Below are 27687 nucleotides of genomic sequence, written 5' to 3' on the forward strand. Positions count from 1 at the left end.
TCAGTGGCACAGTGCCCTGACCTCAACCTGATAGAACACCTTTGGGAAAGATTAGAGTGGAGAGTTTTGAAAGAATGGTCACAATCCCAGTAAACACCCTCCTAAACCTTGTGGAAAGCCTTCCCAGCAGAGATGAAGCTGTTATAGCTGTGCATCGTGGGGTGACATCACATTAAACCCTACTGGTTAAGTATGGGATGTCGCTCAGGCAGAGGAGCGAATACTTTTGGCAAGGCAGTGTAAATCCTATTATTATTTGACCTCTTTCATGTGAGTCATAAAATCATTTCACTCTTAGCTGTAGTATGTATGACTGTGTGAACAATAAATATGATTAAATTTGGATAAAAAAAACACAGCACTATATTTTCCCTGTCTGAATTGCCCTGATTAGAATGAGCAGCCTCAGTCACTGTAGAGGAGGAGTGTCTGTGTAAACGTGAGACACACAATGAAGCACAAGGAGCAGAAACGCAGGCTTTTTAGTCATTTTGACTTTGTCTCAGTTCCAGTGCGGTGTTTGGAGAGACTCAGACAAGGTGTTGGGACAAGTTTGATAGTTAAATGCCTGCTGTCTACAAAAGACGCTGCATGTTTTCAGACCTGGGCAGATCACAGAAATTTGACTGGGTTAATATTTCACAGCCTGTGAGTTGGTGAAGCAGCAGATCCCCAGATGAATGTGTTAATGCACTCGAAATGTGGTTTCTTCCTAAAATGGCCGACACTTTGTCTGTTGAATTGGTATAATAGTGACTCAGAAGCAGAAGGACATTACATATTTAAAGATATTCTTTCCTCGTGACTGTCCAATCCATATCTGGGCGCACACACACTCACAGCAGGACAGTTATTAGACAGAAGCCAATTCACCTACCCTCCATGTTTTTGGACTGTGGGAGGAAACCGGAGCTCCCGGAGGAAACCACCGCAGACACAGGGAGAACACACCACACTCCTCACAGACAGTCACCCGGAGGAAACCCATGCAGACACAGAGAGAACACACCACACTCCTCACAGACAGTCACCCGGAGGAAACCCACACAGACACAGGGAGAACACACCACACTCCTCACAGACAGTCACCCGGAGGAAACCCACGCAGATACAGGGAGAACATGGAAACTCCACCCAGTGGGGCTTGAACCCAAGATCCCAGCGCTGGGAGGCGAACATGCTCACCACTAAGTCACCGTGCCGCCCAACTTCAGTGTCTTCACTCATAGAAAGTGACATCAGCAGTGGATCATGGGACTTGTTTTCAGGTGTTCTGTAGAGTGCAGGAGGATGGTGAATGGCAGTAGACCCATCACACAGAGAGCAGTATAAAAGAGAAGGTTGGCTTGTTTGGCCGTGATTCAGAGCGAAACTAAACTTCCACGTGAACATCATAAAATGATCTAATAACTATTTTACTCCTTTTTTAAAATTACTTTTCCATGTGTAGTGGAAATACCTCGGTTTATAACTCAAGTTTTTGTAGATTTTACTATCCATTCATCATTTGCACTGTAGAAAATTCATGTCAAAGAAGCATCTGACAAATATCTGTCGCAGGAATCAAAGAGAGGAGGTGACAGTTCAAACTGTGTGTGATTTGTTTTGTTCTATTTAGTTTTTAAGCTCCTTCAAGCTGGTTCAGACTAATCTGAGACTGGCTTCCTCTGTAGCTGTCAGCCCACGTAGTTGGTGTGCTCCGGGTTTTGAAAGGCCGGGTTCTTACTTTTTGTAACAAATCACACTATTGCAGAGCATTAGCGCTGGGGTTGATTTTAATCCAACTTCAACTTGTGAAGTATAAACACACTCTTAGGAATGGTAGCTAGCTGATTAGATGAGGTCAAGTGAGAAGTAATCCAGGGCAGGGAAGGAATACAGTGTGAAGTGCACTGAAGTGCAAAACTTTCTGCAATATTTTCTTTTTTAACATGCATTCATGGATAATGTCCAGCAGATGGCAGTCTGAGTTATTCCAGAATTCAAGTATGATTTCATACATTGTCTTACATGCTCTCTGTTGTGCTGATACTATATTTAACTGAGTTTTGTTTTTTTGAAGTTTTGATACTGGATTTTAAAAAGTTTTCATTATTTTTCATAAAAATTTACATTAATATCGACTCTTTTTTTTTTTTTCATAACTCTTCCTCAAAATGCCCATTTGAATCAATGAAAGCCGAGCTGTGATAAAGTCTACAGTTAAGAAAGTCTTAATCAGACACGCAGTACTCCTCCTTAAAATGTGTTGCTAGTGACACAATGGGCTTCCAGTCCAGCTGCTATCTTTGACATATGAATCAAAACCTCTTCTCCAACTCCTCCTCCAGGCCCTCTGTCACACACTGTGGAGCTTGCAATTGGTTGTAAGTGCCAGGGGACTAGCTATGGGGTGTGAGGGGCTGGGCTAATCCATCTGGGCTGTCCAAAAAACGTAACCTCTCAGGGCGCAGCTGTCACTGGATGGCTTAGGGGGCTGCTCTGTCACCTCAGCACAGGCCCTGACTTCTGAGGGAGGGAGGTATGATTGAAAGAGTTTAACTCGCAGGGAAAACGGGGGAAAACCAGTGGGCACGGTGGAACTACGCGCCTGTGGAGTTGGACACCAAGAAAATCTGCACCAGAATGGCACACCTATGAATCAGGCAGTCATTTTCCGCTGCTAAGACCGGCAGGGCCTGGGAGGGTGAAAAGCACAGGCCAGACTTCAAAAAGGCATACTTGAAGCTGCTAATGCAACGTGATCCTGTAGGACTCGCTCTAAAAATATCAGCCGTCAGGAATACATGGACTCACTCTGGCTGCTTAATTGGCCAAAGATTAAACATATTATTTTTCTGCTTCGCTAATTAGATTTGTTCAAGGATGTGAGAAACATATTTGAAAATTCTTGGTTGCGAGCGTTCTGCAGGTAATCTCTGGGTTTTTTGATGACCTTCGCTTGCTTCAGGGCTTTCTACACAGTGGTACTTATTTATATGGGGTTGGTGATTTCATACGCTGCTTGGGTTTCTTTAAATATATAAGGACACATTCTGAATCTGAGGTGAAGTCAACAAGCTGCTGTTAATGAAGCCTTGATTTGACTGCAGTGAGCTCTTTTTTGCATGATTTCCTGTAAAAACCTGGAACGCACATCCTGCATCACAACAACGGATTATGAAATGGACATTTGAAAAAAGAGCCAGAAAGTAACACTTTATTATAAATCATAGCTGTTTGTCCAACTAACCCTGCGCATAAAGTCCAGTATCGTTCCTGAGTCATGAGGAAGTCTGAGGTGCAGATGACCCTGAAGAAGGGCGCAGAAGATGGATCTGGAGGCATTGCACCTCCGAGTCCACGGATACCATCCAAACGGGCTAAAGTAAACCCAGACCAGTTAGTGCCCGATCCGAGTTTGGTTTATCCCACGCCAACACCCCCTGTCTTCATACGGAAAATGAGGAACGCCGCCGTAGGTACCGGCTGTGATATTCGTCTGAAAGTAGCTGTGGCTGGGGACCCTCAGCCCTCACTCTACTGGTACCACAATGAAGATCTCCTCAGCATGGATAACCAGGAATATGGAGGTCTGTGGATCCGGGACTGCAAACCCACACATGCAGGCCTCTACACCTGTATTGCTACCAACTACCTGGGAGAAGCCAAGAGCAGTGCAGTCCTCGCTGTCCTGGATCTGGGAGAAGGTACTGGGATAAGTTTAACTGCAAATCTAACCTGACTGATAGCTTTAGCCTAAAGCAAACTATATGTTTTTTTTAAAGGAATTTCCATTAAGATCTACAGTGAATTAAAACGCCTTTTTAAATTTGCCCTCAATCTGGCTTTACTCTAACACTGAAATAAGGTGGATAAGCACAGGGCACAAAATGTCCCCTGTGCTGTGTAGCAAACCTGATTGTGTTCATTGTTTCATATTGCGCTGGGAGAAAACCAAGGAAAAGTTAAGTGTTCTGTTTTAATGGCGCAGAGTGAGAGTGATTTGGTGCGAATGAGATAACTGGCCTAACAGGCAGCTTGTCCCATCAGATGTGTGTGCTTCGCAAAATGGTGGCTCATTCAAACAAGGGAAATGGAATTCACTGTATCCTCTTTTATCATTTTCCTGGTGGAAGTTCTTGAGCAGCATTTGCCCCTGGGGAGGGGGTTTCAGTTTGGTGGCAGTATGGTTCAGAGAGTGATGGCGGCAGCTGGAAAGCTGAATCTAAATGTTCCCTGTCCGAAAGTGGAGCTGTGAAGTAACAATACATCATAGAGTAGAGTGTCATATGTTGGAGGGTTGAAATAACCGATGCTGGTTAACTCAATCCTGATTCAGGAGGCTGGGTTACGTGTTGTGTGCATGTGTTGTATGTGATTATTGCTGGGTCTTTTGAGTGAATATGTGCCAGTGCTTGGTTTATCCCTTTTTAAGGCTACACTGTAAAAATAAAATATATTCTACCTGAAAATTAAAGGCAATAATTTACCAGTGCCCTTTAATTTGAGATAAAAATGGGGCCCATTTGACTCATATCTTTAAGGCATATTTTGCCATTGTCAGAGATCAGCAGCCTTGTCTAATCTGCTTCTCTGTTTACTAGCAGAGTTACCGTCTAATCCACACATTCATGTACACTAGCAAACTGTCAGCAGAATGGCCATGTTTTACTGCCTGCTGTGGTCTAGGTCTAGGTCCCTGAAGGGTCAGTGCATCAGTAGAAATACTCAACAGGGCGTTCGATTTTGATTTAGCCCGGTCAAACTTTTACTAGCGTCGTGCAATGAAGATATATATCAGTTTTTCTCCTAGTTTCAGTGAGAAGTTGATCAGTCACATTGTGCTGCTTTGCATTGCTCAGTGGGTGTGTGTGACCCCCGTTTAAGGGTCAGGGCTGCTGAGGTACAGGTGGTTATCAGGAATTGTTTGAGGGGGCTGCTCTCTCCTGTGTGAAGCTTTGTGTGTGCTGAGCAATATAATGTCTGTTTCTGTAGTGTGAAGTTGACTGCTAAAAAGCAGCCCTGCCCGGGTCAATGCTTTCCAGCTTAAACCACACATACACCTGTCCTGTCACTCAGAGCTACAGCCACATTCTCTCTCTTTCTCTCTCTCTCTTCCACCCCCCCCACCACCACCACCACCACCTCTCTCTCTCTCTACACACACACACTGTCTCTTATCCTCTGATATCTTTGTCATATTCTTTCTTCGCTACTGATCCGCACTTTTCCCCTTTCCCAATTTTCTGTCCTCCACTTTATAATACCTACATCACTCCTTCTCTCTCTCTCTCTCTCTCTCTCTCTCTCTCTCTCTCTCTCTCTCTCTCTCTCTCATATCCTTGCCCATCTCTGTCCCCCCAGTGGGTTATTTCTGTCCCTGGAATTTGCCAGGTCTCAGATTTTTGTGATGTTAATAGGCCACTGACTCTCCAGTTGCACAGGAAGACATCACACCTATATATAGTCCCTCATTTTGTGGGCTCTAACTAGACCTTATCCAACCATCCTGGTTGGAATGAGCAGCTAGAGCTGGGTTTTGTGTGTGCTTCACCGTTAAACCACTCTGTCGATACAACTGTGGTGAAAAATAGCGTATGTTGGAATAGAGTTGTCTTGGCTGGTTTAACTCCTGTGTGTGCAGTCGGGGGTAGTGCTACTAGCTGTGAAAATGAATACTGTTCTGTTTAAGTATTATCCATTGAGAGTTTCTTAATTAGATTTTTAATCGATTTTTTTTTACATTAAAAACAATGATGTCAAAGTCAAACAATTATCCAGACATTAACACTAGGGATGCACCAATTTTTTTTATTTTTTGGGCCGATACGATAACAAATAAGTAGCGCCTTGGAGTAGCCGATACTGATATTAATAACCGATCATTTTATATATTTTAAATTCACTTTAGATTAAAGCAAAGCGAATTTTTTATCATAGGACAAGCCTTTTGTTCAGTGTTTGTACATTTCTGTACCCTTTTTAATTTTATCTGTTAAATTTATTAGCTGTAGTTTATTTATAGTCTTATCAAAGATTTGCTGTTGGTTCCGCATGAATGGTTTCCAGAGGGGCGCTAATTAGTGCAGCACCGGGTTTGTTTTGCAGAGGGAGGGAGAGACCGGCATAAAGGGGGGGGGGGGGGGGGATAGAGAGAGAGAGAGAGAGAGAGAGAGAGAGAGTTTGAGCAAGTGTTTGTAATCATTTATCATTAATTAATTCAGACCCTGAATGACTCTCTCTGTTTTCATGTGTTTTATATAAGAATGGCTCCCACACTGTGGTGTTTGAGAGACTCTTTCTGTCGTTTAACTTGCTGTGTGTTTACACCGCTATCTGTGTGTGTACTGAGCGCTTTTAAATTAGCGCTTTTAATTTTTACCACAGAGAAATTAAATCCCAGAAAGTGTTCTCTGCAGAAACAGTGAAAAACGTCCACACGGCAGACATATCTGTGTATTTACAGGCGTCAGTGTGTATCTGCAAGCACAAAGAAGGGGCCGCGTTATCGGTGTAATATCGGCTAAATTTCCAATATCAGACCGATAACAATAACTACAATAATCCACACATCTGCAAATAATATATCACTAAATAACACATCAAAGGAAAGGGCTTTTTTTTAAAGCTTTGCATTAGTTTAAGAGATGAACAGGAAGATTCCTAGCTCTAGTCACTGGACAGACTTCAGTTTGTGTGTGAGAGCTAAAAATGTTTCAGTTTATCTGCAAATAATATATTGTTTTTTGATGCAGTGTAACCTGTCATTATCTAGAGCACGGGTGGGTCCTGTCCACCATGGTGTGGTGATTCTTCTGCTCACACACAAGCGGATTCAAGTCATCTGTTGATTGCCAGATATAGTGTGTGTGATTTAGCAGGGGAGTCAAAAACGTTGTAGGAGACTAACCCATCAGGTCCAGAAGTGTGCAGCCCTGAGCTAGAGTATTGGAAACTCAGTATATAACTGTTTTGTGCCCTTTTTGATTGAATTTCTTCCCTGTTTATGAAGCTCTTCTTTTTCTTTTCAGAAAATAAACCAAACGTATAAAGTCTGTTGCTTCAAAAATAGCATATTTAATACTCATTTATATATCTTTGCCCTGTCCAGATAAAATTAAATGATTAGGCCTAAAATCACACCCACTGTGATGCGCAGAGGTTGCATTAATATTAATGGCAGGTTTCTCCTTCCCCAGGCAAAGGTAACACAGTCAGGGCTTTCCATCCTGGCAGAGAAATGTATGGTGTTGTAGGAGCTGTGTCAGCTAGTCCTAGGAGAGTAATATGTGGGTGATATATGCGCGTGTCTTTAAAATGAGCTTGTTCATGTTAGTTTTTTATTGTACAGTAATGTATGCAGATACAGACACTGCACAGTTGACTACACAGTGTGTTAAATTACAAGCATGCTGAGAATCACAAAATCAATGGCTGACTAGAAGAATGTACACAGATCAGTGAGTGTAGAGCTTATGTAATTCAGTCAGCATGTTTGGTAAGTTTTAATTTACATGTGTTGGTCCCTAGTGAGGCTTTATCTTGCCGATGACCCTCGTAAATGGTTATAAATCGTAATCATGGGTATTGTTTGAGGGGTTGAAATTGAGTTAAATGTTTCAATGGACACTTCACCTTCATTTAATGTCTGGGGTCATGTGATAAGTACACTGTAAAACCCAACTGCACTTCTTAATGAAACAATTGAGTTATGAATGATACAGAAATGTGGGATCACTCAAGCTGCCTGAGCCAAAAAAAAAAAAAACTAAACTCAGAAATGGATAATCCAAATTAATCAATGGATAATCATTGAATCTGTTCAATGAAGATATACTGATTGAGTTTTTTTCTCCACATGGGGGTGTGTCTGTGTTGGGCGACTAACAGACTTTTACATATTTATACACATTTAAACACACACAAATACACTTCCAGTTCCACCTTAAATGCTCCCGCTATTACACTAACACCAGCCTATATGACATTTTCATTCCACTTTAAATAGTAAAGCGGTTACAGAGGTCTGGATGTAAACTGCTGCCCCATTTAAGGTGAAGCTGGAAGCTGGAGAATAAAAAAGCTAAGTTCTCGCTTTCCATCTTAAAAGCTGTAGTTGAGTTGGTTCATCTGTGTTTATGCTTCAGTTGGTGGAGTTAAATTCAAGTGTTACAAGTTTTCTTATTGTCAGTCAGTCCACCTTAAAATCTTTGTAATTTTTTGTTTTTAACTTAAATGGTCTAAGGCCATCTATTTCCTCCAACCATGAGTTCACTAAACTCGTCAGGTTTTACAGTAGTTTTGATATTTTATTTAACAATTACATACTGTGTGAAATGAGATACTGTAATGCAGCAGGTAAATTAAAATATTAAATATTTCAAGGTTTTCTTTTGAACATTTTGAAGTTTTAAAATATATACAGTTTACTGTAACTATCTATTTGCTGTAAATTCTCGGTTTGATATCTTCTTCAGGATTTAAAGTAGTTTTCAGTTGTAGGGATAACTGATTTTATTTTATGACACAATTATTGTTAATGCAAAGATTTCTCTGAAGGACTAGAGGACGACCGACACACACTGTGCAGCGACAGATGAGCTACTGTCTCTGACTTTACATCTACAAGGTGGACCAACGAGGGAGGAGTGTCTCACAGAGTGGACAGAGAGTGGACACAGGGTTTAAAAACTCCAGCAGCACTGCTGTGTCTGATCCACTCTACACCAGAGCAAAGCACACAAGCTTTTCAAATCAAATACTTTCCCAAACACTTCACTGTGAATATACAGCTTTCTGGAATGAGATTATTTGGCTTATTATGAGATCAAATCCATCTGTTCAACTTTTGTCTTTCTCCTCCATCTGGTTGTTCAGTGGTCACTTCCTGTACATTACAGCTTCATCACTCATTTATCATGAGCAAATACATTGATTTTAAACACCTTCATCTTTGTGTGGGAAGCTGAAATCACATCTCTTCCTGCATTTATAAAGAGATTGCTGAGAGTGTGATGACACTTATTGGTGTACTCAAGGAATTGAGGTATCTGTTCCTCTGAAACACACACACACACACACAGAGACAGAAAATCTATCATTGAATGAGCTCCTTACACTGTAACTATGCAGAGATCTGTAGCCTTGGTCATTCATTGTGTCGGTCAATATTTAAGTGATTTAGAGATGCTGTCCTACATCATACACAAATGGAATGAATCAATAAAAAGAAAAAAAGAAGTTAGTGCGCCCAATTGAGTTACAGCAGTGTAATTTCCCCCATTTTGTACTGTACTGTAATGTTTGAATAGCACTTCAAATGACATGACCCATCATACAGACTGGCTATACTAACACATATAAGTGCTACTAACACTATACTAACACACGTAAGTGCTACTAACACTATACTAACACACATGTGCTACTAACACTATACTAACACATATAAGTGCTACTAACACTATACTAACACATATAAGTGCTACTAACACTATACTAACACATATAAGTGCTACTAACACTATACTAACACATATAAGTGCTACTAACACTATACTAACACACAAGTGCTACTAACACTATACTAACACATATAAGTGCTACTAACACTATACTAACACACAAGTGCTACTAACACTATACTAACACATATAAGTGCTACTAACACTATACTAACACATATAAGTGCTACTAACACTATACTAACACACGTAAGTGCTACTAACACTATACTAACACACAAGTGCTACTAACACTATACTAACACATATAAGTGCTACTAACACTATACTAACACATATAAGTGCTACTAACACTATACTAACACACGTAAGTGCTACTGACACTATACAAACACATATACGTGCTACTAACACTATATTAACACACGTAAGTGCTACTAACACTATACTAACACATATAAGTGCTACTAACACTATACTAACACACGTAAGTGCTACTGACACTATACAAACACATATACGTGCTACTAACACTATATTAACACATATAAGTGCTACTAACACATATAAGTGCTACTAACACTATACTAACACATATAAGTGCTACTAACACTATACTAACACATATAAGTGCTACTAACACTATACTAACACACAAGTGCTACTAACACTATACTAACACATATAAGTGCTACTAACACTATACTAACACACAAGTGCTACTAACACTATACTAACACATATAAGTGCTACTAACACTATACTAACACATATAAGTGCTACTAACACTATACTAACACACAAGTGCTACTAACACTATACTAACACATATAAGTGCTACTAACACTATACTAACACACAAGTGCTACTAACACTATACTAACACATATAAGTGCTACTAACACTATACTAACACACGTAAGTGCTACTAACACTATACTAACACACAAGTGCTACTAACACTATACTAACACATATAAGTGCTACTAACACTATACTAACACATATAAGTGCTACTAACACTATACTAACACACGTAAGTGCTACTGACACTATACAAACACATATACGTGCTACTAACACTATATTAACACACGTAAGTGCTACTAACACTATACTAACACATATAAGTGCTACTAACACTATACTAACACACGTAAGTGCTACTGACACTATACAAACACATATACGTGCTACTAACACTATATTAACACACGTAAGTGCTACTAACACTATACTAACACATATAAGTGTTACTAACACTATATAAGTGCTACTAATTCTATACTAACACTATACTAACACATATAAGTGCTACTAACACTATACTAACACATATAAGTGCTTTTCCAATCAGAAGCTGATGGTGGCATGCAGTATTTCTCCAACACCATTTTCCCCACACACCATGAGACTACAGCTTATATTAGCACTTTAATGGTGATTCCCCCAGAGTTTCATTTCCTTAAAAGCATCTTGTTTACTGTGTGCTTCAGCTGTACTCCGCTGGCGTTTTACATGCAGACCAAACACACGATTGGACCTAATCTGCACTTTCGCTTTTAATCTGCACTTTTCTCTGAAAGGCTTCCAGGCATTTTTCTGCATTTCTTCACATAAAATTGCTCAAGCCCTTTTTCCATTTAGTGCAATCTCATCCAGAGGTTTTCTTTGTTGTGCATCTAAATCCAGTTGTGAAACATCAGGGGCATTTCACTGTTGTTTAACCCAATAAATGAAAATCTAAAAGCAGCACACCCAGGTTGTTCTTTTTTGATTTTTTGGTCCCTTTAAGCACAGTTCGACTTTCATGTTTGTTTTCATAATTTAATTTAAATATAGGGTGGCATTGTGGCGCAGCAGGTAGTGTCGCAGTCACACAGCTCCAGGGGCTCTCCGTGTGTTCTCTCCGTGTCCGCGTGGGTTTCCTCCGGGTGCTCCGGTTTCCTCCCACAGTCCAAAAACACACGTTGGTAGGTGGATTGGCGACTCAAAAGTGTCCGTAGGTGTGATTGTGTGAGTGAATGTATGTGTGTGTGTGTGTTGCCCTGTGAAGGACTGGCGCCCCCTCCAGGGTGTATTCCTGCCTTGCGCCCAATGATTCCAGGTAGGCTCTGGACCCACCGCGACCCTGAATTGGATAAGCGGTTACAGATAATGAATGAATGAATTTAAATATAACAGTTTTTGCCTTGTGGGCAGCACGGTGGTGCAGCACTTAGTGTCGCAGTCACACAGCTCAAGGGACCTGGAGGTTGTGGGTTCAAGTCCCGCTCCGGGTGACTGTCTGTGAGGAGTGTGGTGTGTTCTCCCTGTGTCTGCGTGGGTTTCCTCCAGGTGACTGTCTGTGAGGAGTGTGGTGTGTTCTCCCTGTGTCTGCGTGGGTTTCCTCCAGATGACTGTCTGTGAGGAGTGTGGTGTGTTCTCCCTGTGTCTGCATGGGTCTCCATAGGTGTGAGTGTGTGAATGAAAATGTGAGTATGTGTCGCCCTGTGAAGGACTGGCGCCCCCTCCAGGGTGTGTTCCTGCCTTGCACCCAGTGATTCCAGGTAGGCTTCGGACCCACCGCCGTCCTGAACTGGATAAGGGTTACAGATAATAAAGGAATTAACTTTTGACTTCATTGAAATTGGGCTGGGTGATGTTCTCATGATATATATATATATATCTCCATTAAAGCATTTAATCATTGTTTGATTGAACTTTTTCATGCTTTGTCATTTTTCATTCTTATCATCAGTTACAGTACATTTGAAATAGTTTTAAGTTTGAATGCAAAGGCGGGAACTCTGTAAGCCCTGCTAATGCTGTAATTCACACCTCACTCAGATATAAGCCTACAATTATGGAATGAATATATATCTGTTTCTGCAACAACACTCTTTTATCCAGTTCAGGGTTCTCAGTGGGTCTGGAGCCTACTTGGAAATTCTGGGCATGCCACAAGAACATGCCCTTAAAGGGGTACCAGTCCATCACTCACAGTGCGGAATTAATAAATATTTCATGGATATAACAAGATTGTTAAGTTAACATGGCTGCTCAAATCCTTTTTTAATGAGGCAGGTTGGTTCAAACATTTAAGTTAAAGTGGCTCTGCTAATATGGCTTCTTTAAAATCTCTGTTCCTATATCACTGCTCCTGCAGACCCCGTCCTGTCCGGGTCTCCAGCGGTGCTGCACCTTTGCTGCATGAAATGGAGAACTTGTAAAATGAGCCGGCAAACAACGCAGCCAGCTTCTGCTGTCTGTCTGTTTAGATTTAGTTTTGTGATAGGAGAGACAAACATTTACTTTGGGATCGTTTGGGCTGATATTCTGTGTTTTCGTTACATGCTCCTATAGTGGTACACACTTATACACACAGTAGAACACAACGCTTACTGCTTTACTACTTGATGCTTTACTATCACTCTTCCTGGGCTCGTTCCCTGATCTGCACGGATACAAACACTGTCCTCACACACTTGTACGAAAGAGTGGTCGGATCTAGGTGAGAGAACGTGAGTGATTCTCATTTACTAAATCACACTTAGAGCAAGCCACAGTTAGTCTAGTTTATTCAATATAGTGCTGACCTTGAAAACCTTACGCTTCCCAGGTGATGTTAAGGCTGGAAAGGATAGAAAGATAAACACAGCTGAAGAACATCTTTCAGGACAGTGCTGAACACTGTTGTGATTTTCTGCTGAACTCAGTTCTAAAATGATTTAACTGTAATTGTCTGAAGCAAAAAAGTAGACTGTACATGTGCCTTAGACCAAGACAGTGAAAGGTGGTCTTTGCTCTTGTGTGTACTACCTGATTCCTTCTTGCCTGTTTTCTCTATTTTTCCCTCTCTAGCTTTCTGTCTTACTTTTCACTCTTTCTATTCCTCTCACACACAGCTGACTGGCTTCTTATTCAGGCTTGATAATATGTTTACACTCCACTCTGTAGCTGAAAGAGATTGAAGGCAGCTGCAATGATGTGGTGAAGGTACTGCTAGTGTCTCAGAGTAATCCAGTGAACGTAAGACCTGAATGTTTCAAACACAAGCCCTGGTCTCATTGCCCAGAATTTTTAAATCACTGCAGTTATATGTATATATATCAAACATGCTTCTTAAAACTGCGTTCTATAGCAGCAATCTAAAAGCAACAGGCTCATTTGATCGTATATTTAAGCCTCATTAAGCCTGTTCTCTAGAACCTTCATTAATTAATGCTCTAACAATTCTAACATTAACCACTACAAACTTTCACTTCATTTGTAGAACTGTGCTAATTTCCACTAGCGACTCTCAGGAATTACAATCTTGAAAGCAGTTGATTTAAGCTTAAACACTTCTATTCGCTTCTGAGAAGTGCATGTGCCCTGTTCCTGATTTTATTTTATTTTTTTAGTTAGTGGATTTTAGTATAGTAAGTGTTTCAGTGTTCGAGTCCCGCTCCGAGTGACTGTCTGTGAGGAGTGTGGTGTGTTCTCCCTGTGTCTGCGTGGGTTTCCTCCGGGTGACTGTCTGTGAGGAGTGTGGTGTGTTCTCGCTGTGTCTGAGTGGGTTTCCTCCGGGTGTCTGTCTGTGAGGAGTGTGGTGTGTTCTCTCTGTGTCTGTGTGGGTTTCCTCCAGGTGACAGTCTGTGAGGAGTGTGGTGTGTTCTCTCTCTGTCTGTGTGGGTTTCCTCCGGGTGTCTGTCTGTGAGGAGTGTGGTGTGTTCTCTCTGTGTCTGTGTGGGTTTCCTCCAGGTGACTGTCTGTGAGGAGTGTGGTGTGTTCTCCCTGTGTCTGTGTGGGTTTCCTCCGGGTGACTGTCTGTGAGGAGTGGGGTGTGTTCTCCCTGTGTCTGTGTGGGTTTCCTCCGGGTGACTGTCTGTGAGGAGTGGGGTGTGTTCTCTCTGTGTCTGTGTGGGTTTCCTCCGGGTGACTGTCTGTGAAGAGTGTAGTGTGTTCTCTCTGTGTCTGTGTGGGTTTCCTCCGGGTGACTGTCTGTGAGGAGTGGGGTGTGTTCTCCCTGTGTCTGTGTGGGTTTCCTCCGGGTGACTGTCTGTGAGGAGTGTGGTGTGTTCTCTCTGTGTCTGTGTGGGTTTCCTCCAGGTGACTGTCTGTGAGGAGTGTGGTGTGTTCTCCCTGTGTCTGTGTGGGTTTCCTCCGGGTGACTGTCTGTGAGGAGTGGGGTGTGTTCTCCCTGTGTCTGTGTGGGTTTCCTCCGGGTGACTGTCTGTGAGGAGTGGGGTGTGTTCTCTCTGTGTCTGTGTGGGTTTCCTCCGGGTGACTGTCTGTGAAGAGTGTAGTGTGTTCTCTCTGTGTCTGTGTGGGTTTCCTGACTGAAATCCGACCTGTAGCGGTTTTAATCCTGAAACAGCTTCAGTAACAAGAGTGTCTCCGGGTCAGCGTAGTTTCATTAAAGATGCAGGTGTGGCCTTGGGATATGCGCAGAGTGATGCACCTTAAATGTTTAGCTGAAGGCAAAAACACATATACAGGTGCTGAAAATGGCAACGACACATCAGCGTGGAATGAAGAATTAGGCCAAGGATCTCTGAGGCATGATGTTCATATGACCATCTAGTTTCATCAGCTGTACAGGAGGATGTCATGGCAAAAATCTCACCTTACAATAGCTACTTTCTAACAATGTTATGGCTGAATGTGGTCAGTGTTAGATATCTGAATCAGGAGGTATACGAAAGCTGAAATACGGTGTCTGCCACTGTGGCTTACTACTCAACACATGAGGTTTGGATTGTTGGATTGGGAGGTGGCAGGGTGTTATATGTCTTTATGTGTTAATGTCTCACACACAGCTCAGAAAAGAAGATTTATCGTGTTGGGCTACGTACATGAGCATGCTGAAGGTACGATGACAGTAGTAGATCATTCACTTATATTTATTTATTCACTGTCATAATAAGATTCATCCTCAGTCATCATCAGGATCGCCTCTTTAAAAAGTGTTGTTCTTCATGTTGTGTACAACTACATACTTTAAAGCCCCTAAATGTACATAGTGCAGCTATATAAACATATTCACAGTATCATATTTTGACATGTAGCCACAATGCACTAATGGTTCTCATTTTAAAACCTCCCCTCGTATTCAATTTAATCCCATTCTGGTCTCTTTTTAATGAAGGGTGAAGTTGGTGAGTGTTCTTGTTGTCCATGATTTGCTCACAAAAGCTTATTGTTATGTGATACGATAAATGTACTGTCATACTGCCCACATCTAGGTGTGAGCTTTGTGAAATGTTACTGCGTGTTACACGGCATGAATCATGGTAGAAGTCTCTGGATACTGTCATAGTTTCCGTAGGCCATTTGAACTGAGAGGCTGTCTCAGTTAACTGGCTTCTGTGGTATTCTTTCAGTCTCACTATGTCCTCTCACTGTGTGTGTGTGTGTATGTGTGAGTGTGTGTGGCGGGTCACAGGGAAAGTGGGACTTCCCCTGATGGAGCTGCAGTTGTTGCTGCCGTTCAGTGTGCAAGTAAACAGGCCAGGCAGTGTGCTCACTACTGAGCCTAGACCACATGTAGACTATCCTTGAAATCATGTGCAGTAGACTATTTAAGCTAATTTAAGTTGATCAGATGTTGACAGAACATCCATAAACAGAATGTAAAAATGCTTTTGTTTGACCTGCACTGACAGCACTGAGGCTGGTTCGGGATTAAAGAGGTCAGGCAGTCAGAACACGGTCTTAGAGAGGGCTGTTGCTTTTTATTTTTAATTTTGCCAAGTCTAGTCCACGTCTATAGACCTCTCCCCACGTGAGAGCACATGACACACTAGCTATGAGCACTAAAGATAGAGCACTCACTTAGTAGATGTTGCAATGATGACACAGTGCTTTCTCAATATGCTGAGGTCCAGTGGCTAGGGTTGGAACTAGCCTTGTGTGGGTTCAGTCCAGGTGGATACAGTGGGAAATGGACATTGTGTTGGTGGGTAGCAACTCCTAAAGGTTCCGATCAAATAAGGTCTTCCACTGTTGGTGTCTGTTAGTGTTTCACTGATGTGAAAATAAACGAGACGTTAAATATCCTTCATGTTTCTTTTCCTTATCTGACATAAACAATGGAGCAAAGTTAACGAGGGACAGGGGACAGTGCAGACATAGCGTCCAAGGATTTTGGTGGGTGGCAAGTACCTTATAAAATTTTCTAATGAATTGCAAGAAAAATGTTTGGCTAAAACTGAGATTAAAACAAAAATTGACTCAAAATGGAGGAAGAAAAGCTTACAGTGAATACATTCTGGTAACTGAGGCTGTTCCTTTCCACCTTAAATTGTTACATCTGGGCACTCATTCATTCATTCAATCATTCATTCAGTCATTGTAACTGCTTATCCAGATCAGGGTCACGGTGGGACTGGGCCCACCTGGAATTCTGGGCATTCTGAGGTTAATTAAATTTTCCATTCCACCTTAAAGTGATATTTTCTGGCATTAATCCACCTTAAAATGGTAAAACTTAAATTCTGCTGAAATGTACCAAAAATATTTATTCCAATTTACTCATAATTATATTATTATTTTTCATTCCACCTTAAAAAAATAAGGTCCAAATAATTTCATTTTGACCTTGGCTTCATGTTAAAAGACCTCAGCTTTGATACGTAGAGGTCTGATAGCACACACTGAGCATGGCCTTTGTTTTGTGGGGTTTGTTAGTGTGGCAGCAACCGGAACAGATTCCTGAGGGAATATCCCATCGTTATCAGCTGCTCCACTCTGATGATGTTATGAGCAAAGCTTTGCATTCTGAAGATCCTCTCACTGTCTGAGGCAATGAACGCGTGCCTTTTTTGGCTTTGTGGCTTGTTAAGTTGTTGACTGCCTTCTATCTGAGGCGTGTTTGGATTGACTGAATGTTACAGTCTTATTTGGCATGGATTGTTTATGACTCTACAATCACAGAGGCTTTAACACGGCTCCTAGCCAAGAGCCAAGCTGTATATTTATTGAGCTTGTCCTTCAGCATCTGACTGTACTACTGTTTGAATATTTGAATCTCTTAATTTTATTGAAAATGTGTCTTGGACCATACAGTTGTTTATGAAACTTTTAAATTGGGGGATCACCAGTTTGATCTGCAGTGAGTCCTCAGCCATATTCGAGTCCAGGAGTCCAAGAGAGCACAAGAGTGGGTGGGATGGCCTATCTTCTCCCCTAATCACACAAGCACAGTGCACGGTGCTTACCAAAGTAGGCAGTTGAAAGCTGATGTGACAGATCTGGGGAGTTTGTGATCTCACTAGTCACTTGGCTTGGAACCTTTCAGTGGCATTGCATTAGCAGAAGTTGAAAAACGTTGGTGAGTAGATTTACATGTATCAGGGGAAGCACATGCTTGCCTTTACCCTCCCTGGTTGGTGGAATTGTGTGAGATTCAGGAGCTGTTAGCTGTTAGCTGTGTGGATTTAGTGATGATTAATGATTGGAGAGAACATGCACCAAAACCTGTGATAGTCAAATTATTACTTGTTTTCAACCAGCCTAAAAGAGCACATGTCACGCCCCTATTAGTTGAGCTGCATTGGCTACCCTTAGCTGCTCGCATCAAATTTAAATCACTAATGATGGCCTTCAGAGTATTCACTGGTTCTGGTCCCATCTTCCTCAATAGACTCTTAAAACCATACGTTAGCGCCCGCCCTCTCCGTTCCTCAAAGGAACGCCAACTAACACGACCAACCCCCCGTACAGGTCAGTTGAGGCTATTCTCATCTCTGGTACCACGCTGGTGGAACGAGCTTCCAAGCACCATCAGAGCAACAGAAACCCTCTCCGCATTCAAGAAATCCTTGAAGACCCAGCTCTTCTGAGAGTATCTCTTGCACTGAAAGTCTTTCTTTAATGCATTTATTACTTCCTGGCATATTGCACTTAATGTAAGGTATTTTGTATAATTTGTGCTGTAGTTTGAATGTTAGATCCTCTTTTGTAAGTCGCTTTGGATAAACGCATCTGCCAAATGCATAAATGTAATAAATGTAAATTACTTGCTTACTCCTTTACGTACAAGCAAACAGATAAATATTAATTCTAATGTGTCAAAAGAACCATGTCCCTATAGTTTCTTAGGTCTGATCTATTTTTTATGCAATGTATTAAATTCCTTTATTGTATTTTAAGTTGAGTCTGATGGGTCTGTTGAGAGTTGACCCGGATAGTTATATTTTAGGCCTATTTTGGTCCGAGTTCACACTTTACAATCAAACCAAAGTAAGTAAAAAAAATAAGTGACATGTAACTCACACATGACTGTCATTTGGCAAACCCATTATCAGAGTCGTCAGCTGGGCTTAATGTGGAGTTGTATGTGTTTACCAGGAGGTCATTTTACCAGCGAAGTGGTAAAAATAAAAGGAGTCAAAACAGCCCCTGAGATTCGGAAGGAACCAATGCAGCTCTGCTACAGAAATAAGAGTTTTGAAAGTTCTTCGTCTGCACACTGTTTGATTTGAACATTTTCTGTTCCATCGTGGAGTGATCGTTGTTAAATCCTGGGACATTGCTTCTTCTGTTAGGTGCCTTTGCAGATGCCTTTGGTTTGTTTTGCACTCAAACTTGAAATGAACCAACTAGTGTTCATTTAGAAAAGGATTGAGACCTACCTGATGGTCTGGGTCCATTGGTCAGATGCGCATCAGTGTTCGAAAGAGAGTGTTCACACTGAACTGCTGTCAGGTAGCGGAGTCGGACTGACGGAGGTGGACGCACACGCTACAACACAGACCTTTTATTTACAACAAAATAACAAAACAAACACAAATAGACTTGAGGGCAAACACGAAGCGAGGAACAGATGAGGCAGACTAGAATGGGCAACACAACGACTGATAAATGAAAGGACTCGAAACAACAACATGAAACGAGGAAACGAAAACGAGGAACAACTGACTAGGAATAGGAACGAAACATGACTAGGAATTCGAACGAGAAACATGACTAGGGATACGAACAAAACAACATGACTAGAAATAGGAACGAAACGAATGAGCGATACAAGGAAATGACACAAGGGAACTTAAATACATGATCCAGACGAAACACACCTGAAACAGAGACGAGAAGTACGGACAAGTAGGCGGAACAAAGGAGGGACAAGGGCGGAGACATGGACAATAACAAACAGAGCCATGTGCTGAGAGAGCACATGGTAGGGAAAACAGACCTGACAGGACAAGGGCATGACAACTGCACTAACAGAGCAATCACACCAGGGTTTGTATTGAACCAAAGTTGACTCTCAAACACATTTAAATTACCTTATGTTGTGTTATCTGGAGTTAAGGCAATATAGATACATGTTTTACAGAAGGGACCTTAAAGTGGATTACATATCACATGCACACGTCTTTATGCTGGTCACATTACACTTTTCTTTTTATCTGAACCTCTCTGTGGACCAACTCTAATTCCTGTCTCCAGAAAAATGTCCCAGGTAAAATTTATATATATAGTACCAGTCAAATGTTTGGACACGTCTCATTCAATGTTTTATCTTTGTTTTTTTTTATTATTTTCTCCATTGTAAATGAATGTGGAAGACATTAAAACTATGAAGGAACACATGGAATTATGTAGTAAACAGAGAAGTGTTAAACAAAGCAGAATATGTTTTATACTTTAGACTCTTCACAGTAGCCCCCTGTTGCTTTGATGACAGCGTCACACACTCTCTCCGTTCTCTCAGTCGCCTTCATGAGGTCGTCACCTGGAACGGTTTTCAGTGAACAGCCGTGGCCTCGTCGAGAGTTAATCTGTAGAACCGCTCTCTTCTGAATGTGTCTGAGACTGTAACTGGGGTTGTACAGAGGTAGGGGCTGGTACACAGTTCTATACAGTGACTAGCTCTACTCCACCAATCACTGATGAGGAGGAGGTGTGTCCAAACTTTTGATGGGTACTGTACATTAATAAATAAATGTATATAATAATAATATTGCAAATCTAGAAATGTTCAGCTTGAGCTGAAGTGATGTCAACTGGTGGACAGATGCCATTATGTATCTGTAATGAACAGTACCCTTAGTTCACAATCAGGGCAGTTTGACCTACTTTCAGATGGCTGCAGGAGTGGCATGGAATATTCTTAGCATTGTATTGTGCAAACAGCTGTGCACCTCGTCTAAATCTGTGTGGTGTCTGCTGTAGCAGCCCCTGGGCGCTGATGGATGTGTTATAGCAGATTTCAGTGGATTGTGATGTATTTATATATTTCCTACTTATAGGATAATTTTGTAAAGAATCATTCATTCATTGTCTGTAACCCTAATCCATTTCAGGGTGGCTATGAGTCCGGAACCTACCCGGAATCATTGGGTGCAGGGCAGTAACACACCCTGGAGGGGGCGCCAGTCCTTCACAGGGCAACACACACACTCACATATTCACTCACACTCACACCTATGGACACTTTTGAGTCTCCAATCCACCTACCAACGTGTGTTTTTGGAGCGTGGGAGGGAACCAGGGCACCCGGAGGAAACCCACGCAGACACAGAGAGAACACACCACACTCCTCACAGACAGTCACCCGGAGAAAACCCACACAGACACAGGGAGAACACACCAAACTCCTCACAGACAGTCACCCGGAGAAAACCCACGCAGACACACGGAGAACACACCACACTCCTCACAGACAGTCACCTGGAGGAAACCCACGCAGACACAGGGAGAACACACCACACTCCTCACAGACAGTCACCCGGAGGAAACCCACAAAGACACAGGGAGAACACACCACACTCCTCACAGACAGTCACCCGGAGGAAACCCACGCAGACACAGGGAGAACACACCACACTCCTCACAGACAGTCACCCGGAGAAAACCCACACAGACACAGGGAGAACACACCAAACTCCTCACAGACAGTCACCCGGAGAAAACCCACGCAGACACACGGAGAACACACCACACTCCTCACAGACAGTCACCTGGAGGAAACCCACGCAGACACAGGGAGAACACACCACACTCCTCACAGACAGTCACCCGGAGGAAACCCACGCAGACACAGAGAGAACACACCACACTCCTCACAGACAGTCACCCGGAGCGGGACTTGAACCCACAACCTCCAGTTTCCTGGAGCTGTTACAGAGACACTACCTGCTGCTCCACCAGGCCCCCCTTTTTAAAGAATCAATTATTACTACATTTTTCTAAAGCAGATGGAAACATTCACACCCAATAATTTGGTTAAATCTGTGTCCAGGAATTTTACTGATACATTAATTAGCATGCATCAAAACATAATTCATAATTAATCATAATTAATATGATGTGCTTTTTGATATTTTTAGTCTATGTCGATTTGTAAATGCGAAAGAAAATCACAGATACATGAATTTATTTAATTTTAGAAGGTAATTCATTAATTGGATTTGCAGAAACAATATTTTTTGGATTAGCTTAATGGAGAAAAGGGACACTTTTCTAGTTCATGCCTATGTTCTTCTGGAACATGGTTAATATGTTATCAAGTATTGGTCTAAAACATCGGTCAGAAATAAGTGCTATCCGGTATCACTCTGTATCCCACTTATCTTTAGCAATAAGACTAAAGGGAGCTTAAACTATTGAGCCTCAAAGTGGGAACTTTCTCAGGCTGTGGAGGTGGTGATGATGACGATGAACATGTTGAGGATCAGAGTAATGATAACGACGTTGATAAAGACAACGCAAAAATCTGCCTTTGTGGGGAAGGCTGTATAGAATGCTCTGTGTGTGGGATGAGAGCTGGAGAATGAAAAAAGCAAGCAGAGGAAAAGCAGATTCATCCTCATAATTTCATTATCACTGCCTTGTTGTTGTCAGCTGGTGCGGTGAAGACCTGACAGGACTCCTCTTGTTGGATGGTCAGAGATCAGTGAGGTGCAGCCAGCTGCTCTCTCAGCACAAAAGGAAGCTTTTAAAAGCTCACTTTCCCTGCATTAATGCTGCCCACAGAGCTGGCCAAGCCCACACGCTTTTCAGTGTCATCATATTTCAGATGGGGTAAGGGAAGGATAGGTACCTACTGGAAACACAGGCAGGTATTGTACGAGTTCTTAATCAGACTTTGACTAGAGTTTTGTAAATAATTTGTCATCAACTTCGTTTAAAGTGCTAATCAGGTCTGAGGCCGTATCCTTAACCTAGTCAGAAATAAAAGATAAAACAGAGATCCACGCAGAGCAGAGTTTTTTGTGTTTAAGGTAAACACTATGGTGCGTTAGTAAAGCCATAAGTATTTCATTACAAATGACTCATTACTTTCTTCATTATTTCCCTCAGACTCTAAGGACATTACTGGAATTAATGAGTAATGAGCCGCTATTTACTGCATTATTCCTACACTGTCAGAAAAAAAAGGTTTGGTAGAAGTACGCTATTGTCATTAAAGGTATAACAGTGTTTTTTAAAAGTCCAGTTGTGTTCCCTAAAGATGCATTACATTCTTTTCTCTAGAAGGAGAGGTGAATATTTGTTTTCATTACAGAACTGAGTCCTGGAGATGAAACGGTGCGTATGAAATCAACACAACTTTAACAAGCTATAATAGAATAAGGTACAATTATGTTCCTTAATATACACCATTGAGGGTAGCACCACAGAGAGAGCAAAGGGTACCACAGTGACAAAAGTTCTCACAGTGTACATTACTCTGAGATTCAATGCTTTTAAAATGTAATGAATTACAAACACAACTATGTTACAGAGAAAAGTAATTACATGACCTTAATATATTGCTTTCAAATGCTGTAGCGATCCAGAGCCAGGACTGATAATGAATACATCATTGTTTACCCATAGACTCAGTTTCAGGTTCATCTTGATTTTCTTTCCAATTAAAGACTAAGCTCTGCAGGATGATGATTAGCCAGGAGCAGGACAAAGACCCCATCCACAGTAACACAAATAATTGTAGTTTCTAACCATTTGTGTCAACTTAAATAGTCCTTCGTACTGTCTTTTTAAAAATGAAAGACACCCACTCTTCATAGTAATGGTGGAATGGAAATCTGAATATCTTGTTGTGTTGTTGTCTGAGAGTCTGTACAGTGTTCTTCAGCACCTCTGCCTGTGACTCAAACAACCCACTGTGCAAAAGACATGGAGGCAGCCATAGCAACCGAATATCTTTACATGGAAATGTACTCAAGTTTATCAGTACTTGAACGAATAGACCTCCTACAAAAGCTTGAGTAGCAGCTGGTGGTGGTGAGTAGCTGGAGTAGTTGGAGGTGTCGGGGGGGGGGGGGGGGCTGTCTCTGTGGTCTGGTGGATCACAATGACCGAGTGCAGTGATGGGGAGAGTTTACTAAATGCATGACTCTGTTCAATGGATGAGGCATAAAAAGAGGTCTTGACTCTCTGAGGATATTGAAGATCCCTGGGCGTTTGATTGAAAAGAGTAGAGGACGTAGGGGTGTTACCCCCCTATTCCTGATAAACGGTACATGCCACTGTGGCTATTTCTGGCGTCCTAATCCTCCGCATTTCAACAAAAATAAAAAAGGAAAGAAAATGACTGGTTCAGCCATTCATTCTCATCTTCACTCTGCTGTAATAGCTGATGTGTGGTGAGTGTCTCTGTCTGATAGCTGATTGGCTGACATCATATCTTCCAGGTGGGTGCCACACAGTGATGTTTGAGGCTGATCCCTTATGTCCAAAATAATGGTAATGCAAGGGAGTCTAGTAAAAATGATTCACTCATAGATGCACCCTGACAGAGAATCTGAAGGCAGTGTGTAGGACCTGGAGAGAGTGAGATGGGGGAAAACAACTGGAGAAGATTAATAGACTAAATACAAGCCTTTTGAGCAGCATGAAACATGAAAGATACATAAAACAAGCTGAAGAGCATCGAAGGAGGCAGGGCACAAGGACAGAAAATGGAAGATGAGCTTTGAAGGAGTGAAAACCTATCAGAAAAATCAGATATTCTTTGAAGAAGACCAGGTTTGGTTTTCAGATTTGATAAGCAGGGTACCAGCCCCTAATAATTATTACTTATTAATTCGGTTTGCTGGAGTATAACTTTGTATTAGTGCGATAACAACACAATCCAGTGAGCTCGGGCCGTATTTGTTTTAAGTCTAGCCTGCTTTGTTTCTACCGCAGAGTGTGTTAAGCAAATATGTCTGTCAGTGTCAAGGTTTTTACACAGGCAGCAAGAAACTGAGCGGTCGCCCTTGGTGAATCCCTCTCAGGATTGATTTGGCCGCTGAAAGAAAACCAAAAGTCATCCCTAAGTCAAATTTACAAACATCTCCTTAACTTCAGGTGTGTTTGATCAGACAAAACATGTTGTATATCTGATGTTTGCTTCATTCGTTTTACGCTGGAGTTACGAGGCTGATGTAGCGTTTTGGCTTATAACTGTGCACACATTTCCAGAAGGTTTGTGACACTTTCTAAAAATGGCATCACAACTGAAAACTGTAATTTGTTGATTAACCCTTATTTAAAACACAAAGGGACCAAGACAATATTTTCAGTGTTGAAGCCAATTGTAACAAATTTAGAATTTGATGCCTGCAATAAAAAGCTGTGATAGAGGCTTGTTTACCACTGTGTGGCATCGCCTTTTCCTGAAATTACATTTTTTAATCATCTCGGGCTAGTAGTTAGAAGATAGTACTTGTTAGTAATTGATAGTAGAAGTAGAAGTGGAGATTTTGCCCATTCTTGCTGTGAGGAGTGTGGTGTGTTCTTCCTGTGTCTGCGTGGGTTTCCTCCGGGTGATTGTCTGTGAGGAGTGTGGTGTGTTCTCCCTGTGTCTGCGTGGGTTTCCTCCGGGTGACTGTCTGTGAGGAGTGTGGTGTGTTCTCCCTGTGTCTGTGTGGGTTTCCTCCGGGTGCTCCGGTTTCCTCCCACGGTCCAAAAACACATGTTGGTAGGTGGATTGGAGACTCAAAAGTGTCCGTAGGTGTGTGTGTGTGTCTGTGTTGCCCTGTGAAGGACTGGCGCCCCCTCCAGGGTGTATTCCCACCTTGCGCCCAATGATTCCAGGTAGGCTCTGGACCCACCGCTACCCTGAACCAGATAAGGGTTACAGAAAATGAATGAAAGAATGTACTTTTAAGTATATTGCATATTTACATAATATCTTAACTTTTTTGGAAATGGGGTTTGTACAAATTTTATTCTTGGATTAAACCGGGCCTTACACAGCTCTGAATTAAGTAATATCAAATCAACTGTCTTATTTGCCTTCTGTTTGTGTATGACGTACCTGCAAATATAAATCTGATAAAAATATGGATAAAGGTCATGCACCATGACTTTTTTTGGTCTAATTTTGGTTTAATGGCCATTTGATGGAGGTTTATAGGGGAAGCATTAAATACTGGTTTTTGTCAAAGTTCATTTTATCTCCCCCCACTTCCTTTGCTCTTATTACAGTAGCCCTCAGGCCTGGTTTACAGTAAGCAGTGACTGACCACAGTTTACTTCAATCATTTTTCTTTTTCTCTGTTAGTACATCACGAGCTCAGAGGCTTAGCATAATATGGGAAGCATCAGCAGGGGGAATGAGAGCCGTGTGTTGTAGTGAGTACTGCACTGAAGCTTTGGGATTCAGCATGAGATTTGAATGTTTCTTTTGTATTCTCAGCAGTGCTGTATTACTCTGTCAGACTGAGTGGCAAACATTCTCTAATTCATCATAATGTGCGTCTGCAGACTGGCTCGAGTTTCCCACAGCAGTGCTGCTAAGCCCCAAACAACACGTCATTATAAATTCCCTGTTTCTTAGGTTGAGGAGCAGCTCTTTGAATTGGTGACAGCTCTCTAATGACCATTTACTTGCAGATTTGCACCAAAGGCAGAGTGATATTAGTTCAGCCATTTGAAATCCCTCCTCTGGTTGATGCCCTTTTTGTGTGAGTTCATTGAATGAAGTATGTAAATTGAATCTTTGTAGGTGTAAGGTATGCAAGCCCAAATCAAAGACACAGCTCATTAAAATATCAGTAATTCATCCCAGACCTCCAGTTTAAAATCTGATTAACAAAGTCATGTTCAAAACAATTGAAAACTATATAAGCCCAATGAAATATGAACACTTGACTGCACATCTGAACTAAATTCAGCATCAGTATACCTGGAATTTACCAAGTGTATTTTGTACAGACAGTAGAATATTGTACTGAATTGTCTGCGTGGGTTTCCTCCGGGTGACTGTCTGTGTGGAGTATGGTGTGTTCTCCCTGTGTCTGCGTGGGTTTCCTCCGGGTGACTGTCTGTGAGGAGTGTGGTGTGTTCTCTCTGTGTCTGCGTGGGTTTCCTAGCGTCGCTACTGATGAGTTCAGAAGGTAGATTATACTTTATTAGTGCTAAAATATGTATTCAGTAGCATAACAAATTTTCTTTCTCTTACCGTTCCTCTCTCTCTCTTTCTCTCTCATTTTTTCCATTAAATCTGTGTCCGATGCTAAATCTCTCCCTTAAATCGGTAATTCAGAAAATTGTATTTAACATACAAGAACGCTTTGGCATTTTAACTTTATTTTTTATTACATTTTTTAATCAATAGACAGCACAAATATAAATATATTTCCATTGTGTTGATCTTACATTCAATTCCTGCCTTGCGCCCAATGATTCCAGGTAGGCTCTGGACCCACCGCGACCCTGAAATGGATAAGAGGTTACAGATAATGAATGAATGAATGATCTCACATTCATTCATTATTTTACATTAAATTAATTAATATTACTATTAAAAACTTCAGCCTTAAGAAGGGAAAATATAAACAATCACTATTAATCACAGCAAATTGTGTGATTAATTAGTTGATTTCTTACTCATTCAACAGCCCTTATATGTGTGTGTGTGTGTGTGTGTGTGTGTGTGTGTGTGTGTGTGTGTGTGTGTGTTTGCATGAATTAAAATAATGGGCAGGTAGCTTAGCATTTCTATGATGTAGCAGCCACAGCTTGTCCACAGCCCTTTTGCCACTCACACCAGCTTAGATTAGACACCCACACAGCTAGTGTGCTTATTGCTTAGACACACACACACACACACACACACACACACACAAACACAGTCACACACTGCCTCACATAGTGATATTGTGTTACATGCGCATTGACTTTCCATCTCTCTCTCTCTCTCTCTCTCTCTCCCTTCCAGTCACAACACACATACACATAAGCAACTTGCCACCACACTTGATGTATATGCCTTGGCCTTGTTAAATGGAGTCATTTGGGTTATTACACTATGCTCGTAGCACCACAGTGATTGCTC

General features: G+C 41.6%; 1 protein-coding gene across 1 annotated transcript in view; it reads left to right on the forward strand.

Moving 5' to 3' along the window:
* The first annotated feature begins 3265 nt into the window (after window positions 1-3265).
* LOC136710444 (striated muscle preferentially expressed protein kinase-like) overlaps window positions 3266-27687 on the forward strand; it is a 102058-nt gene continuing 77636 nt past the window's right edge. The window contains exon 1 of the mRNA XM_066685942.1: window positions 3266-3689. Within this exon, the coding sequence (XP_066542039.1) occupies window positions 3266-3689 (424 nt within the window). The remainder of the gene's footprint in view (window positions 3690-27687) is intronic.

Source organism: Hoplias malabaricus, chromosome 12, assembly GCF_029633855.1.
Source record: "Hoplias malabaricus isolate fHopMal1 chromosome 12, fHopMal1.hap1, whole genome shotgun sequence".
Taxonomy (NCBI): domain Eukaryota; kingdom Metazoa; phylum Chordata; class Actinopteri; order Characiformes; family Erythrinidae; genus Hoplias; species Hoplias malabaricus.